The 15,798-nt window shown below is 45.2% G+C and overlaps 1 protein-coding gene across 2 annotated transcripts in view; it reads left to right on the top strand.

Annotated features, from left to right (window-relative positions):
* Positions 1-15,512, top strand: part of SMYD1 (SET and MYND domain containing 1) — a 49,082-nt gene extending 33,570 nt beyond the window's left edge. For both annotated transcript variants that reach the window (XM_027555482.1, XM_027555483.1), the window contains 4 exons: positions 4,436-4,528; positions 8,113-8,276; positions 9,658-9,826; positions 10,989-15,512. In XM_027555482.1, the coding sequence (XP_027411283.1) occupies positions 4,436-4,528; positions 8,113-8,276; positions 9,658-9,826; positions 10,989-11,147 (585 nt within the window). In that variant the 3' untranslated portion in view covers positions 11,148-15,512. The remainder of the gene's footprint in view (positions 1-4,435; positions 4,529-8,112; positions 8,277-9,657; positions 9,827-10,988) is intronic.
* The last annotated feature ends 286 nt before the right edge of the window (positions 15,513-15,798 follow it).

Here is a 15,798-nt window from a genome sequence, read left to right as displayed (position 1 = left end):
TTTGGCATTGACTTTCTTTGGGATTGGAATGAAAACTGACCTTTTCCAGTCCTGTGGCCACTGCTGAGTTTTCCACATTTGCTGGCATATTGAGTGTAGCACTTTCACAGCATCATCTTTCATGATTTGAAATAGCTCAGCTGGAATTCCATCACCTCCACTAACTTTGTTTGTAGTGATGCTTTCTAAGGCCCACTGGACTTCACATTCCAAGATGTCTGGCTCTAGGTCAGTGATCACACCATCGTGATTATCTGGGTTGTGAAGATCTTTTTTGTACAGTTTTTCTGTGTATTCTTGCCATCTCTTCTTAATATCTTCTGCTTCTGTTAGGTCCATACCATTTCTGTCCTTTATCGAGCCCATCTTTGCATGAAATGTTCCTTTGGTATCTCTAATTTTCTTGAAGAGATCTCTAGTCTTTCCCATTCTGTTGTTTTCCTCTATTTCTTTGCATTGATCGCTGAAGAAGGCTTTCTTATCTCTTCTTGCTATTCTTTGGAACTCTGCATTCAGATGCTTATATCTTTCCTTTTCTCCTTTGCTTTTCGCTTCTCTTCTTTTCACAGCTGTTCGTAAGGCCTCCCCAGACAGCCATTTTGCTTTTTTGCATTTCTTTTCCATGGAAGAAGCACAAGCTGGAATCAAGATTGCCGGGAGAAATATCAATAACCTCAGATATGCAGATGACACCACCCTTATGGCAGAAAGTGAAGAGGAGCTCAAAAGCCTCTTGATGAAAGTGAAAGTGGAGAGTGAAAAAGTTGGCTTAAAGCTCAACATTCAGAAAATGAAGATCATGGCATCCGGTCCCATCACTTCATGGGAAATGGGGAAACAGTGGAAACAGTGTCAGACTTTATTTTTGGGGGCTCCAAAATCACTGCAGATGGTGACTGCAGCCATGAAATTAAAAGACACTTACTCCTTGGAAGGAAAGTTATGACCAACCTAGATAGCATATTCAAAAGCAGAGACATTACTTTGCCAACAAAGGGCCGTCTAGTCAAGGCTATGGTTTTTCCTGTGGTCATGTATGGATGTGAGAGTTGGACTGTGAAGGAGGCTGAGCGCTGAAAAATTGATGCTTTTGAACTGTGGTGTTGGAAAAGATTCTTGAGAGTCCCTTGGACTGCAAGGAGATCCAACCAGTCCATTCTGAAGGAGATCAGCCCTGGGATTTCTTTGGAAGGAATGATGCTAAAGCTGAAACTCCAGTACTTTGGCCACCTTGTGTGAAGAGTTGACTCATTGGAAAAGACTCTGATGCTGGGAGGGATTGGGGGCAGGAGGAGAAGGGGATAAGATAGCTGGATGGCATCACTGACTCAATGGACATGAGTCTGGGTGAACTCCAGGAGTTAGTGATGGACAGGGAGGCCTGGCGTGCTGCAATTCATGGGGTCGCAAAGAGTCGGACACTACTGAGTGACTGAACTGAACTGAACTGAGAAGATTCACTAAGAATTTTGAATATGATGGAACTTACAGTAGCTTGGAGACTAGTAGTCATCAACTAGATGGGATTTTATGAGCCAACACTTGGGCAACAAATGATAGGTGAAACTGAAGTTGTAGGTTTGATGGATGGATGATACGCTACACCTCTGGACCCTACTCACAGGACTCTGCATACCAGGCAGGATGTGGACTCCTCTCACTAATGTGGTTGATTCAAACGGGCTTAGGGAAGCAGACACACACTGAAATGATGTGGTCTGGGACCAAGACATGACCAGGTAACTAACAGGGGGCTGAGTAGCACTCAGGCGGGAAGTCAACATTTAGGTCATCAAGCAGGAAGGCAGCCAGAAATCTCAGCCAAATCAAAGGTCAAGGTGAAGGATAACCCAGGAGTGAGACCCAACAGAAGACAGAGCACTGACGTATGCATCAATTGTTGGGGTCAGGCTGTGAGGCAAGTACGGAAACAAACACAGAATTGTGTTTCCTCAGATTCCTGCCCATGGAGTCAATAATGCTATTTAACCATCTCATCCTCCGCCACCCCCTTCTCCTTTTGCTTCAATATTTCCCAGCACCAGGGTCTTTTCCAATGAGTCGGCTCTCCGCATCAGATGGCCAAAGTATTGGAGCTTCAGTTTCAGCATCAGTCCTTCCAATGAATATTCAGGACTGATTTCCTTTAGGATTAACTGGTTTGATCTCCTTGCACTCCAAGGGACTCTCAAGAGTCTTCTTCAGCACCACAGTTCAAAAGCATCAATTCTTTGGCATTCAGCCTTCTTTATGGTCCAACTCTAATATCCATACATGCTGCTGCTGCATCGCTTCAGTCGTGTCCGACTCTGTGCGACCCCATAGACGGATGCCCACCAGGCTCCCCAGTCCCTGGGATTCTCCAGACAAGAACACTGGAGTGGGTTGCCATTTTCTTCTCCAATGCATGAAAGTGAAAAGTGAAAGTGAAGTCGCTCAGTCGGGTCCGACTCTTAGCTACCCCATGGACTGCAGCCTACCAGGCTCCTCTGTCCATGGGATTTTCCAGGCAAGAGTACTGGAGTGGGGTGCCATTGCCATACATGACTACTGGAAAAACCATAGATCTGACTATAATGAGTGAAAAAAAAACAGGCAATAGAGAGAAATATGTTACTATACCAGTTAGAAAAATATGATGCTATAGACATAGACACACTCATGCATGTGTGAACATGCAGGACCAAAGTTCTGTGTATCAGAACTTTATCAGCCAGTGTAAGCTGATATGGTCATGTAGACATACTATTGATGTGTCTGTGCCTTTGATCTGTCAGTGCTTTTCCTATACTAGTTGTTAAATATTTAAAATATTATTCCTATGTATAAGTATTAGAAAATACTCCTCAACATACTGTGTCCATTTTTGGGTGAGTTCTGGGGATTTCCGCTTTTTTTCTCCATGTTTTTTTCATATGTTTTGTTTTTTTTACAGTTTGCGTATATTAATTTTACAGTCAGAATAAATAATAAAGATATTTTTATTTTGGAAAAAATTATATCAGATTTGCCTGAGCAAAAAACTTTTTTTTTTCCCCCCAGAAAAGAGCTTCCGATATTGGTAAGCATTGCAGGCAAACTCTTTCTTTGGTCTTTGGGAAATCTGGCACTTTTTCTTCAAAATTATGCTTTCATGGGAACTGGCTTCTTAATTATGGTACCTTGAATATCAAAACCTCATTTTTGTTTTACAAGATCACTAGACTGCTTAGGCAAATGTAGGAAGCCTAATTGGTCTAGATTTCACAGCTAACAAGTTCTTCATGGTAGCCTTTTTTTTTTAATCATGCGTTTATTTATTTTGTTGTGTCCGGTCTTCGATGAGGCCCACTGGGCCGTTTGCTGCAGGGCACTGACTCTGGAGGTGTGGCACTCGTGTTTCACTAGTTGTGTCACGAAGATTGGTTGCTCCTGGGCATGTGGGATCTTATTCCCTGACCAGAGATCAAACTTGTGTCCCTGCTTTGTAAGGTGGATTCTTAACCACCAGATCACCAAGGACGTTCCATGATATCATTTTGATCATCCTAGGAACTATGAGCAGGATGCAGAGACACGTGAAAGGGTTGACAGCCCATAGCCACAGGGCCCTGTTTAATGAGCTTCAGTGGCAAACTGGAGTATGATTTTTTTTTTTTTTGTCAAACTCTCAGACTCTGTCCTCAGCCCTGTGCTGGTCAGTATTTGGGTGAAAACAAAGATTCAAGGCCATACCTATAGAATATGTGGTTGATTTGAAGTCAAGAGGAAGAATGGCAAACATTTTGGGTGATAGAATACAATAAGAATCCAAAATGCCAGAGAAAACACAACAGGGATTAATGTCAGATTCTTCACTGGGGTCTATAAACCCAGGCACGAGCTGGGCTGGGGAACATGACCCAGCAGCAAGGCTCAGGAACTTGGTCAATGGAAAATGCAATGTGCATCAGAAGCATAATGAGGGAGTTGGAAAAGCTATAGGGATCCTGAGCGGCATTTACAGAAATGAAGCATTCACAAGGAGGAAGGCATTAATCTCGTACTACAGTAAATGTCAACAAGAGCAACTGAACCTATTTGCAGGGCAGGAATGAGACGCTGACATAGAGAACTAAAATGTAGACATGGTCGGCGGGGTGGGAGGGTTGGACAAATTGGGAGATTGGGATTGACATATATACTCTGCCATGTATAAAAAGAGAGCCAGTGGAAGCCTCCTCTATAGCACAGGGAGTTCACTTCGGTTCTCTGGGATGGGGGTGGGTGGTACGAGGGAGGTCCCAGAGGGAGGGGGATATGTGTACAGTTATGGATGATTCACTTCGTTGAACAGCAGAAACTAACACAACATTGTAAAGCAATTATACTCCAATAAAAAAAATATTGGCTGTTCAGAGATGCGGTGGACTGCCTCACGAACAGGTCTCCAGCTCAGTGTCCCTTCCTTTCCCAGCCCTCTCAGGAGGTGGTGAAGGAGATGATACAATTCTCCAAGGATACACTGGAAAAAATCGACAAGGCTCGCTCTGAGGGTTTGTACCACGAGGTAAAAATTCATTTTTATAGGGGATAGGGGTGGGGAAGAGGGCAGAAGGGTTCTCTAGTAAAGGAGGGAAATGGTGGGGGGCAGTCAAGACGGGGAGGCTACCAAGCAGGTTTTTTTTCTGGAAGATGTCCCATGGTTGAGACCATGACTCTTCTTGCCCCTAAGCCATGCAGCCTCTTTTAGGGGCGTGTTCTCACTGATGGTTCAGAAACTCACTAAAACTGGGTTTGAGGAAAGCACAGGCAGCCTGACAAATGTCCCTGGGGTTTGGGGGATGGTCTGTAATATTTTAGGTTGGCATCAGGGATGGAGGAATGGAAACGGCAGTGGATGGCTTGCTTTCTGGTAACTGAACGTGTGTCCTGCCTACACTTTCCAAGTTCTTCTAACTGTGCATTCAACCCTGGCTGTACGCTAGAGCCAGGCTGTACACTAGAATCATTGAAAAATACTGACACTCAGGACAGTCCTTCCAGAATCTCTTAGAGTGGGACCCAGACATCAAGATTTTTAAAGCTCCCATGTGATTTCAATGTGCACCTAAAGTTGAGACCCACCACCAGCACTGACCTGCAGAGCACTTACTTGCATTGAATTCTGTCAGGCAGTTTGTTGGAAATACAGATTCCTGTGTCTCACCCCCTGAGATGTGATTCACCCAGTCTGCAACAGAACACAGGGATCATCACAGTATTTTTTTTTTCCCCTCCAAGCTCTTTAAAGAACTTGTGTGGCTGGGTTTGGATGCCACTAGGGTGTGGCAGTGTGGGAGATTCATTTCTGTTCATTTCTGTCAGCTTGTCCGTTGTCTTCATTCTTCTTTCCTCATTCATTCATTGCCTATTTTTGAGCCCTTATTGAGCCCAACACAGGACATGCTGCTTGCCTCCCAGGAGTCTGTCAAGTCTCAGGGAGAGTCCCATGAACAAAGTGTTGCTGTGCAATATAGAAAATCTAGAGGTTTGAGGTAGGAGCTTCAGTTCCTGATTCCATTCCTCTGTCCTCTCTTCTTCTTCGTCTGTCCTCTTCTGCGCTTAAGCTGGGCAGGGCTAGATGTAGGGCTGGAGAGTGCCTATGAGTTCATGATTGTTTTCAGGATGGATGGCTTGTTAGCTCACACTCCGTCACACCCCCACCCAGTTGCCCCAGGGGCCTCTGGGAGAATCTCAGAGAAAACTAATTTCCACTCATTAGAAATGGAAAGAATTGTGTGACGTTTCTTCCATGAGATTGGCAAGGGAAAGAGAGGAGAGCTATGAACCACTAAAATCTAGAAACCATCTGACTTTGTAGGGCATCACTGAAGCTATGTCTACATGTGAATTAGTCAGGAAAGCCTGCCTCCAAGTCCCTTGGGATTGAGCCCATCTTCTTCCTCACCAGGACCAATGTGGCCTCCTTCTAGTCAGTCTCCTGGACCCTCTCTCTTCCAATCCATCCTGTACACTTCTAGCAGGTCATGACTGTCCAATGTCACTGTGCATAAGGGCCACCCGGGGGCAGATATGAGCTACAGATGCCAGGGTCCCTCCCCTAGATATTTAATTTCTTTGGTCTGGGGTAGGACTCAGACACCGGGATTTAAAAAAGCTCTCCAGGCACTTACAGAGATTTTGTCCCAATGGTACCTGAGTGCACACTGGTATCACTAGTCCAAATGATGCCTTTTATAGCCATAGAGGTGTGGAAATGGAGCCATAGCTTGGATTCTACTGGTTACATCACCTACCATACTACACATCCTCCTAGCCTAATAAAAAGTGTTATAAGGCTGTCAAAGGCTCAGGTGAAGCACTGCTTTATAAGCAATACTTCATGAGAAGGGGTCATATCTTCCAGCATGTGGTATACTCTTTATGTTTTTCCAGCTTTATTGAAGCATAGTTAAGAAGTAGAAATTTTACTTGTTCAAGGTGTTAAAAAAAAAAAAAAAAAGCTCTCCAGATGATTCCGAAGTAGAGCCACGATGGAGAATCATGGACATGATGGTTAAGATAAAGCTCCATTGATTGGTTTGAATCTGCACTGCATCGCTCACTCTCTGTGTAACTTCAGCAAAGCACTTACCCTCTTTGTGCTTCTGTTTGCTCATCTGGGAAAATGAGGATATTAGCAGCACTTCTCTCATCATGCTGTTGTGAGAGGAAGTAATGTGTGAATATAGCTTTCATAACTCCCTACTGACTTCTTTTTTAATTGGAGGATAATTACAATGTTGTGGAGGTCTCTGACATGCATCAGTGCCCCCTTGAGCCTCCGTCCCTGACACATTCCACCCTTCTAGGTTGCCATGGAGTGCCAGGCTGGACTCCCTGTATTATATAGCAGCTTCCTGCTAGTTATCCATTTTACACATAATGGTGTATATATGTCAGTGCTACCTTCTCAGTTCGTCCTTCCCTCTCTTTCCCCCGATGTGTCCATTCTTTATATCTGCATCTCCATTCCTTCCCTGCAAACAGGTTCATCAATACCATTTTTCATATTCCACATATATGCATTAATATACGATATTTATTTTTCTCTTTTTGACTTACTTCATTTCACTCTGCATGACAGCTCTAGGTCCATCCACATCTACAAATAACCCAGTTTTGTTCCTTTTAATGGCTGAGTTCCTTTTAATATACCATTGTGTGATTCCATTATTCTCAACCAGTTTTATTTAGGTTTCTGTCAATTGCTAAGGAAACTCCTGACTAGCACACATACATACAGCAGATAGGAAACTTAGCTCATGTTTGTCTGGCCACCTTCCTTGCATATCATCTCGCTGCATCCTCACATGGCAGAGGTATGGACACAGAGAAAGATGTCTGCATCTCCATCTCTTCTCTGCAAATAGGTTCATCAGTACTATTTTTCTAGATTCCATTTGTTGTTGTTCAGTCATGTCCAACTCTGCAACCCCATGGACTGCAGCACCCCAGGCTTCCCTGTCCTTCACTTCCCTGTCCTCCCGGAGTTTGTTCAGACTTGTGTCCATTGAGTTGATGATGCCATCCAACCATCTCATCCTCTGTCATCCCCTTCTCCCCTCACCCTCAATCTTTCCCAGGGTCAGGGTCTTTTCCAATGAGTCAGCCCTTTGCATCAGGTGGTCAAAGTATCGGAGCTTCAGCTTCAGCATCAGTCCTTCTAATGAATATTCTAGATTCCATATATATGCATTAATATGCAATATTTGTTTTTGTCTTTCTGACTTACATCATTCTGTATAACAGGCTCTAGGGTCGTCCATCTCACTACAACTGACTCAAATTCATTTCCTTTTTATGGCTGAGCAGAATTCCCTTGTATATATGTACCATTCATCTGTTAACAGACTCCATACTAACTTCTATGGTAACTCCTCATCCTGCCATGTCAGCACTGTGTCCCACAGTTACCCTTTCCATCTCTACATCTTAGCCAAATGGGAACCATTTTTCTCTTCAAATCACAAGCTGGTGCTTTCCCATCTCTGTTAGCAGTTTCCTCAGTCTTCAAAGCATGAGTGTCCATGATGGCATCATGATGCTCCCGTATGTGAATTAAGCTTGTGCTCTGGTGCAGTGAGTACAATCAGGGTTTGTGTCTCCTAGGTTGTGAAGTTATGCCGGGAGTGCCTGCAGAAGCAGGAGCCAGTGTTTGCCGACACCAACATCTACACGCTGCGACTGCTGAGCATTGTTTCCGAGGTCCTCTCCTACCTGCAGGCCTTTGAGGAGGCCTCACACTACGCCAGGAGGATGGTGGATGGCTACATGTAGGTGACGATCCTGGGTCTCAGGTAGTCTCCAGAAATGTGTCTATTTCAGGGATGGTAAGAAGATGGCAGGCATATCACTATATCCCTCCCTCTGGCACCCACAGCAGGCATTAGTAATCTATCACCATCCTCTTTATGACTGAACCTCTTTATCATGGTGTGCCCACCAATAATGTCCAAATAATCAGATCGGATACTTGAGATGAAATCTGTGTGTCAACCTTTGTCTTTCCCACCTCCAGGTTGTCTATTATTTGGGTGGCATCTTCTGTTTTTGGTTTCCTTAAGGCTAAATCTGGCTTGCTTTTAAGTGCCTAGAAAGGTTCCCCCCACCCCCAACCAATCAACCAATCAACAGAGGCAATCTTGCAGCTTTAGAGTTTATCAAAAGAAAAAAGAAAGGGACTTCCCTGATAGTCAGTGGTTAAGACTCTGTGCTTCTACTGCAGGGGATAAGAGTTCAATCCCTGGTTTGGGAAATAAGATCCTGCAAGCCGCACAGTGTGATAAAAAAACAACAAACAAAAAAACAGAGAGAAAGAGAAGGAAAAAAAGAAAGAAAATAAAAGAGGCGTGGGCCATCCTTGCTTATAAACTGTAAAAGGCAACTTCCTTGCCTTTCCTCTGCTAATGTCTTCTCTTGCCATATGTGTCCACATTGGTGTGTGAATTTGTATTTCTGGCCAAATGAATACTTTTGCATAAGAAAGTTGTATTTTTTGAATGGAGGGTACCCTTTTCAATCCATGGAGGGTACAAAAGGAGGGTACCAGGGAGGTAAGAATACCACTTGGTCCCACGAAGAGCATTCAAATTATTTTTTTCCCCTAAACTTCTTAGCTTTTTCCCAAGGAGAGGTTGGGTACTCCTGAAGGCTGTCAGCTCCCAGTACTCAAGTTCCAAGTACAATCCTGCCCCCGTTTCCCTGTGAGGACTTGGCTCAGTGGCCCAGGTCAGAGTCTCCACCTCACAGTCTCACCATGTGGGGTGTTTGGTATCTGACTGCAGCTCTGTGTGCCTCAATCTATCTTTGATGGCAGATACCTCCCAGGGCTGATGGGAAAGCAAATGGACTTAATCAGTGAGGTCACTTTTATTTATTTATTTGTTTATTTATTTTTGACTGCCCTGGGTCTTCATTGCAGTGTGCTGAGGCTTCTCTCTAGTTGTGGCACACAGGCTCTCTAGTTGCCCCACAGCAGGTGGGATCTTAATTCCCCAATGAGGGATTGAACCTGTGTCCCCTGCATTGGACGGAGGATTGTTAACCACTGGACCACCAGGAAAGTCCCATGGTTGCTTTATAAGCTGTCAAATGCTGTGCAGATGCAAGGCAGGTTGGGAATATGGGTTATGATTACTTGCTATGTCCCCACAGGAAGCTGTACCATCACAACAATGCCCAGCTGGGCATGGCCATCATGCGGGCAGGGCTGACCAACTGGCATGCTGGCAACATTGAAGTGGGGCATGGCATGATCTGCAAAGCTTATGCCATCCTCCTGGTCACACATGGACCCTCTCATCCCATCACCAAGGACTTAGAGGCAAGTGGCATCTTGTGGCTGGGCTGGGCTCTCTGAAGATGAAAGCTGAGTACTAGATTCTGCTTTTGCAAAGACCCTAGTTGCCTGCTAGACCAGGAGGGAATTCAGACATGCTTAGTCCCTCCTCTCATTTTACATCTGAAAAAACTGAGGCCCAGGGAAGGAGAGTAACCTGTCCTTAGTCACAAAGCTAGTGGATGGCAAAGCTCAGACTTGAACCCTAGGATGCTCCAAGCCTAGACTGAGAAAACCTAATGGTATGCATGTGTGTGTAACACGTACATTAGAAAACCTGCTATGTGGAGTAGAGTCAGAGAGCACAGGCTCTAGAATCAGACTGCTGCTGCTGCTGCTTTACCACTTTCCAGCTGTGTGGCTGCTAATACTGAATGTATGGGCCTCAGTCTCCTTATCAGTGAAATGGAGGAAAAAGACAGGGTTGGCACAAGGGTTTGATGAATTGGTGTGTGAATGGAATGCTCTTCATAGCTACTGGTTTCCTTTGTGCTTTGAACACTGATTTACTTGAAAGTAACAGAGTCCAAAGGCCTGTCCTCAGGCAGCAGTATAGGGAAAGAAGACAGACCCTAGCATCATAGAACGTACAAGAAGACTAACTTTATGTCAGTATATTAAGCTTGTCAAATAAGTCATTGTCACCGTATTCACTGCTTTGACCTTAGCCCTGCAGCGAAGCCTGGCCCTTGATAAATATTTCTTGAATTAACATTAGGAGGGTGAGGGTTTTGCTATGTGTCACAGGCTGTAGTCTTCCTGGCACATTATAAAGTACAGGGCATCTCACCCATTTCATGTATGAGCAAATTGAGGGCTGAAGGGATTAAGTCCCACAATGTTAGATGGGACTTCAGTGCAGGAGCCAAGGTTCAAACCCAGGTCCCCACCTGGCACTTCCTAAGAATAATCTCTGCTGAGAACAGTCCCACAAGCTGCTCTCTCAGTGGTTCGTGTGGCTGCCTCTTCCTAACAAATGGAGCCCACTGTCAAGACATTCGACCCCCAGTGGATGAGTGTGAGTATACATGCGTGCATGTGTGTGTAGGGTGTATATGTGTCCTTTCCAGCAGGGCCAACATAAGTCAGAGACCGACACGTCCTGGGGCTTTGTCATCACTGTTTCCGATGTATCCGCGTCCCACAGGCCATGCGGATGCAGACGGAGATGGAACTGCGCATGTTCCGCCAGAACGAATTCATGTACCACAAGATGCGCGAGGCCGCCCTGAACAACCAACCCATGCAGGTCATGGCCGAGCCCAGCAAAGAGCCGGCGCCAGCTTTGTTCCACAAGAAGCAATGACGACCTGCATGGTGGGGGAGGGGCGCCGTGGCTGGGGCACTGGGGAGACATCCTGGGGGTGCTGGGTTTCTGGGGAGACCCTTGAGGAAATCAGGGTAATACGCAACTTTGTTGCCATGGGAACGTACTGCTCTGTGATCCCTGGTGTCATTTTCTTTAACTTCAACTCAGTCCAATTCAGTTTAACTCTATCCCAGCCCAGCCCGGTCTAACTCATCCTACAAGTGTTTATTGGGTGCTAGACCTTAGGTATAAAGAAGTTCCAAAGGTAACTGGGGAGAGGAAACATAAACAAACAATTAAAACACAGTGTGACAATAAATGCAATGGTAAGCTGTATGGAGAGAGGGATATGTGTCTAGGGTGTGTGTGTGTGTGTGTGTGTGTGTGTCCATCGCGGGGTGGGGGTGGGTGGCGGTTAGTCATGGAGGAGATGACCTCTGAGCTGAGAGTTGCAGGTACCTGGAGTCTCAGCTGTCTGCTCACCTATCTGTGCAGGTGTCTCAGGGATATTCAGGATTTGCTGACTGGAATGGGTGTTGTCCGGTTTCCACAGGTGACTGTGGAGTTATGAAGATGGGACTGTGTTTGGGCCGTGTGGGTCCTACTCAGAGAACTAGAACCTCTTTAATAAGGGTACTATGCAGAAGGAGAGGGAGGTTTGCTCAAGCCACTTGAGGCCTCAGTTTAAAGTCTGGGTTCCCAGGATTATTCTGAAACTACTTTTAGAACAGAGACGGAGTGGCTCCCTTCTCTACCGTCTGAGTCAAGCCTTGTGATTCCCATGATGTGGGAGTAGTTGGATGTTAGCTGAGATTTCTCTGGCCCAAGTCTCTTTAGGGTGAAGCTGAGGGAGAAATTTGGAAACCCACCTACCTGATAATCATGGGTCCAGCAGAACTGGCCTTTGGATATTTGATTTGGTTACATGTGCCTGGGTGGTCTATATCAGCTTAGACTTCATCACTGACCCCCAGGAAATCTCTATTTTTAGTTATGAATAATTATGACTTCCTTGGGTTAATTTCTTTCATTGTCCATACCCTGGGTTCTTTACTTTTCTTACCAGGAGAAATGTCTAATCTGGACACTTCACACTTAGGTTGGGACCTCTTTGGGGTATGATCTACTTGCTCTCATCTCCTGGGGAGCTGCTCTTGATTTTTCACTCAAGAATGAGGGTCTTGGGAATCAACCAATCCAGCTGTCCCATTGGCCTGGGACAGTTGTTCTAATTGTGCTCTTGTATCTTCTGGGAGCCCAAACTTCTCACCAGTGTTTTGGCAGATCCTGGACCAAAACCCTCTTTTTGGGAGTATCACCAAGTCTTCTATATCCTTTGGAGCCACCCTTGACCCCAGAGCTCTGACTAACATCTTGAAGTCACATGATCCCCCCAGGACCTAGATTTGTCACCTGTGCCTAAAGAGTCACTTCCTCCATCCTTACACCCCTTCATCCTCAGAACAATCCACTATCTCCCTTGGAACCTAACAGCCCTGCCAATGTGCCAAAATCTTTGTCCAAAAAGTTCTGCAAAGATGCCAACTCTTTGCAGAGTGCTTGTACCTGGCACTTGGCTCTTTACTGAGGACACCTGCTTCCTTAGAACTTTCACTGGGAGAGTGACAGTTCTTCTAAGCCCACATTCTACACGGCAAAGGACGGAACCAGCCCTCTCCCAGGGAGCCAACTGTGCCAGTTCAAATGGTCCCTCTTCTATTCCCAGTCTTCCTAGGTGGCATTAGTGGTAAAAACTGGCCTGCCAATGCAGGAGACCCTGGTTTGATCCCTGGGTTGGGAAGATCCCCTGGAATAGGAAATGGAAACCCACTCTGGTATTCTTGCCTGGGAAATTTCACGGACAGAGGAACCTGGCGGGCCACAGTCCGTGGGGCCACAGAGTTGGACATGACTGAAGTGACTTACCCTCATATAAAACCTTCCTCCAAATCTCTTTCCTTCTTTGTCACTCTCATCTGCCACACTGCTGGTCATTCTCCCATATTCCTGGTCTGTTTCCCATCCCCTCTTCTCAAATTAGGTGTCTGTCTTCCTTTTGGCCCATGCCCCCTTCCAGCAGAGTTCTGACCTAGATTAATTCAGCTGTCTTATTTTTCCTCTGTTGTACCTGGAGGTCTGTGCACAGCCAGGAAAATGGCACCTTTCATCACAGGTTCTTCCACAGACTCCTCGCCAACCTCAGCCGGCCTTGGGGTGCAGCCCAGACGTGCTCCCTGTGCCCCTTGCTGGCTCTCCCTTTGCCCAGTGGTTATTTCAGCTCTTCACTCCTGTTCTTGAGTTCTCAGCTTTCAGCAGGCCCTCATTGCCTGCTTCATGGAGGGGCCAGGAGATGGGATTTCCTCAGTTTCCTCTTCCCACGTGGGTTCACACATGTCATATCTGTGCTTGTCCTTCCCGTCCCCCCTCCTCACACCCCCTTCTCCTCCAAAGCCAAACTCTCCACCTGCACCTTGGACTCCTGTCCCCTCCTGGGTCTTTAAACCTCGCTTCCCCTATATTCTCTCTCATCTTGGATTCTTCACATTTCTGGCTTATTTAAAGCAGTTAATTGACATGCAGGGGACTCATAATCTTTAAGGTTAACTATTTTTTAAAAGGCTTTGTCTCCCATGTTTATTAACAATTCTTTTTTAAAAAAAAAATTATTGATTTTGGCTGCATTGGGCTTTTTTTTTTTTTTTTTTGGTTGTGGCACACAAACTCTTACTTGAGCATGTGGGATATATTTCCCTGACCAGGGATCGAACCCAGGCCCCCTGCATTGGAAGCACAGAGTCTTAGCCACTGGACCACCAGAGAATTCCCTCTTTAAAAAAAAAAATGCTTTTTTTTTTTATTGTGGTAAAAGTTACATAATATGAAACATACTATTTTAACCATATTTAACTGTACATTTCAGTGGCACTAAGTACATTCCCATTGTTGTGCTCACCATTGTCCATCTCCCAAATTTTTCACTTTAGTAAACTGAAGCTCTGTCCCCATTAAATACTAACTCCCCTCCCTGCCCTGCCCTGCATCTACCAATGTACTTTCTGGCCCTATGAATTTGACTGTTCTGGGTACCTTGTATAAGTGGAATCAGACAGCATTTTTCTGCACCTACTGTATACTGGAATTTAGCTTTCTTCACTTTCCATTTCTTCCTGAACCCACTGCAGAATGATCATGGCGCTTTCCAAGGTTGACTCATGGTGGGCCATTTCAGCCTTCGTATTATCTGGCTTCTCTGCTTCAGTTGGCATCACAGCCCTTGATTTCTGGGTACCACATCCTTGTAATGATTCTCTGTCGAGGTTTCTCTCCTGCCCTTGACAGGCTGGTATTTCCTAGAGCTGGTTTTGTTCATTCTGGTCACTCTTGGTTGGTCCTCATCTCCCTCTGCACACCTTCCCCCAGGAGCTCAGCCAGGCTCTTTGTTTCCTCATGGCCTCAGGGCTTCCCTGATGGCCCAGATGGTAAAGAATCTGCCTGCAGATTGGGAAGATCCCCTGAAGAAAGGAATGGGCACCCACTCCAGTATTCTTGCATAGAGAATCTTATGGACAGAGGAGCCTGGCAGGCTGAAGCCCATGGACTCGGAAAGAGTCAGACACTACTGAGTGACTAACACTTTCATACTTTTGAGGCTGATGTTCTTAAGTCTGTACCCTCTAACCTTGTTCTTGAACATTAGTCCCACATCTCCTGTCGAACGTTCTGCCTCTCAAACTCATCATGTCCAAAAGGGAACTCTTTCTCTTTCCTTTCTCCCCACTCCTGCGCCTGTTCCTCCTCAACACCCATTGCCCCCAAGGAGAACATCTGACTACTGGTCTAGTTACTTACTGAGTATTTAGTTCATCTGAGATTTTAGTCAGGGCCACTTACTCATGGGTCCTTGGGTGACCCATGTCCTCCTGTGCCTCTCTGAGTTTCGAAACATTGTGTCTAAAATATGCAAAACCTATCAACTCCTATTCATCTTTCAGCACCCACTTTGGAAATCACCCTTTCTGTAAAGCCCTTCCTGAAAGGTTTAGATTCAGCTGGCTGCCTATCGGAGTCTGTCATATTACCCTTGAATCTCCCATCATAACATTTTCCTCATGACCTTATATCGCCTTTTTACTCGTCTGCCTCCTCCGGAGGGCAGGAGCTTTGTCCCTTTATTCATCTTTCTATCCCCAGAACCTAGCACAGGTCCTGGGACATAGTAGGTGCTCAGTTAATATGTATTGAATGAATGATTAAGTGAATGAATTTGCTTAGATCAGAGCACAAGAGACATAGAACTATGTATCTTGAGTTTTTATTATAGCAGTCCAAATAGGCTATTAAATTTCCATGTTTCCAAGCAAATGTGTGTGGCTTCTTTCTTTCTGACAGTCTGTTTAAAGCAGTGTTAATAGACCTCTCTGTCATGATGGAAATGTGTTTTATCTGTGTCCAGTATGGTAGCCACTAGCAACATGGGACAACTGAGAACTTGAAATGCGTCTAGTATGAGTGACGAACTGAGCTTTTAACTATTATATTTCAATGAAAATAGCCAATGTAGCTGGTGTCTACTGTATTAGTGCAGTTTTAGAGAATTCTTCAGTGCAGTTTTTAAGATCATGTACACTGACACAAATTAAGTTCATAT

Source organism: Bos indicus x Bos taurus, chromosome 11 (assembly GCF_003369695.1).
Source record: "Bos indicus x Bos taurus breed Angus x Brahman F1 hybrid chromosome 11, Bos_hybrid_MaternalHap_v2.0, whole genome shotgun sequence".
Taxonomy (NCBI): domain Eukaryota; kingdom Metazoa; phylum Chordata; class Mammalia; order Artiodactyla; family Bovidae; genus Bos; species Bos indicus x Bos taurus.
This window is presented reverse-complemented; position numbering and strand designations above follow the sequence as displayed.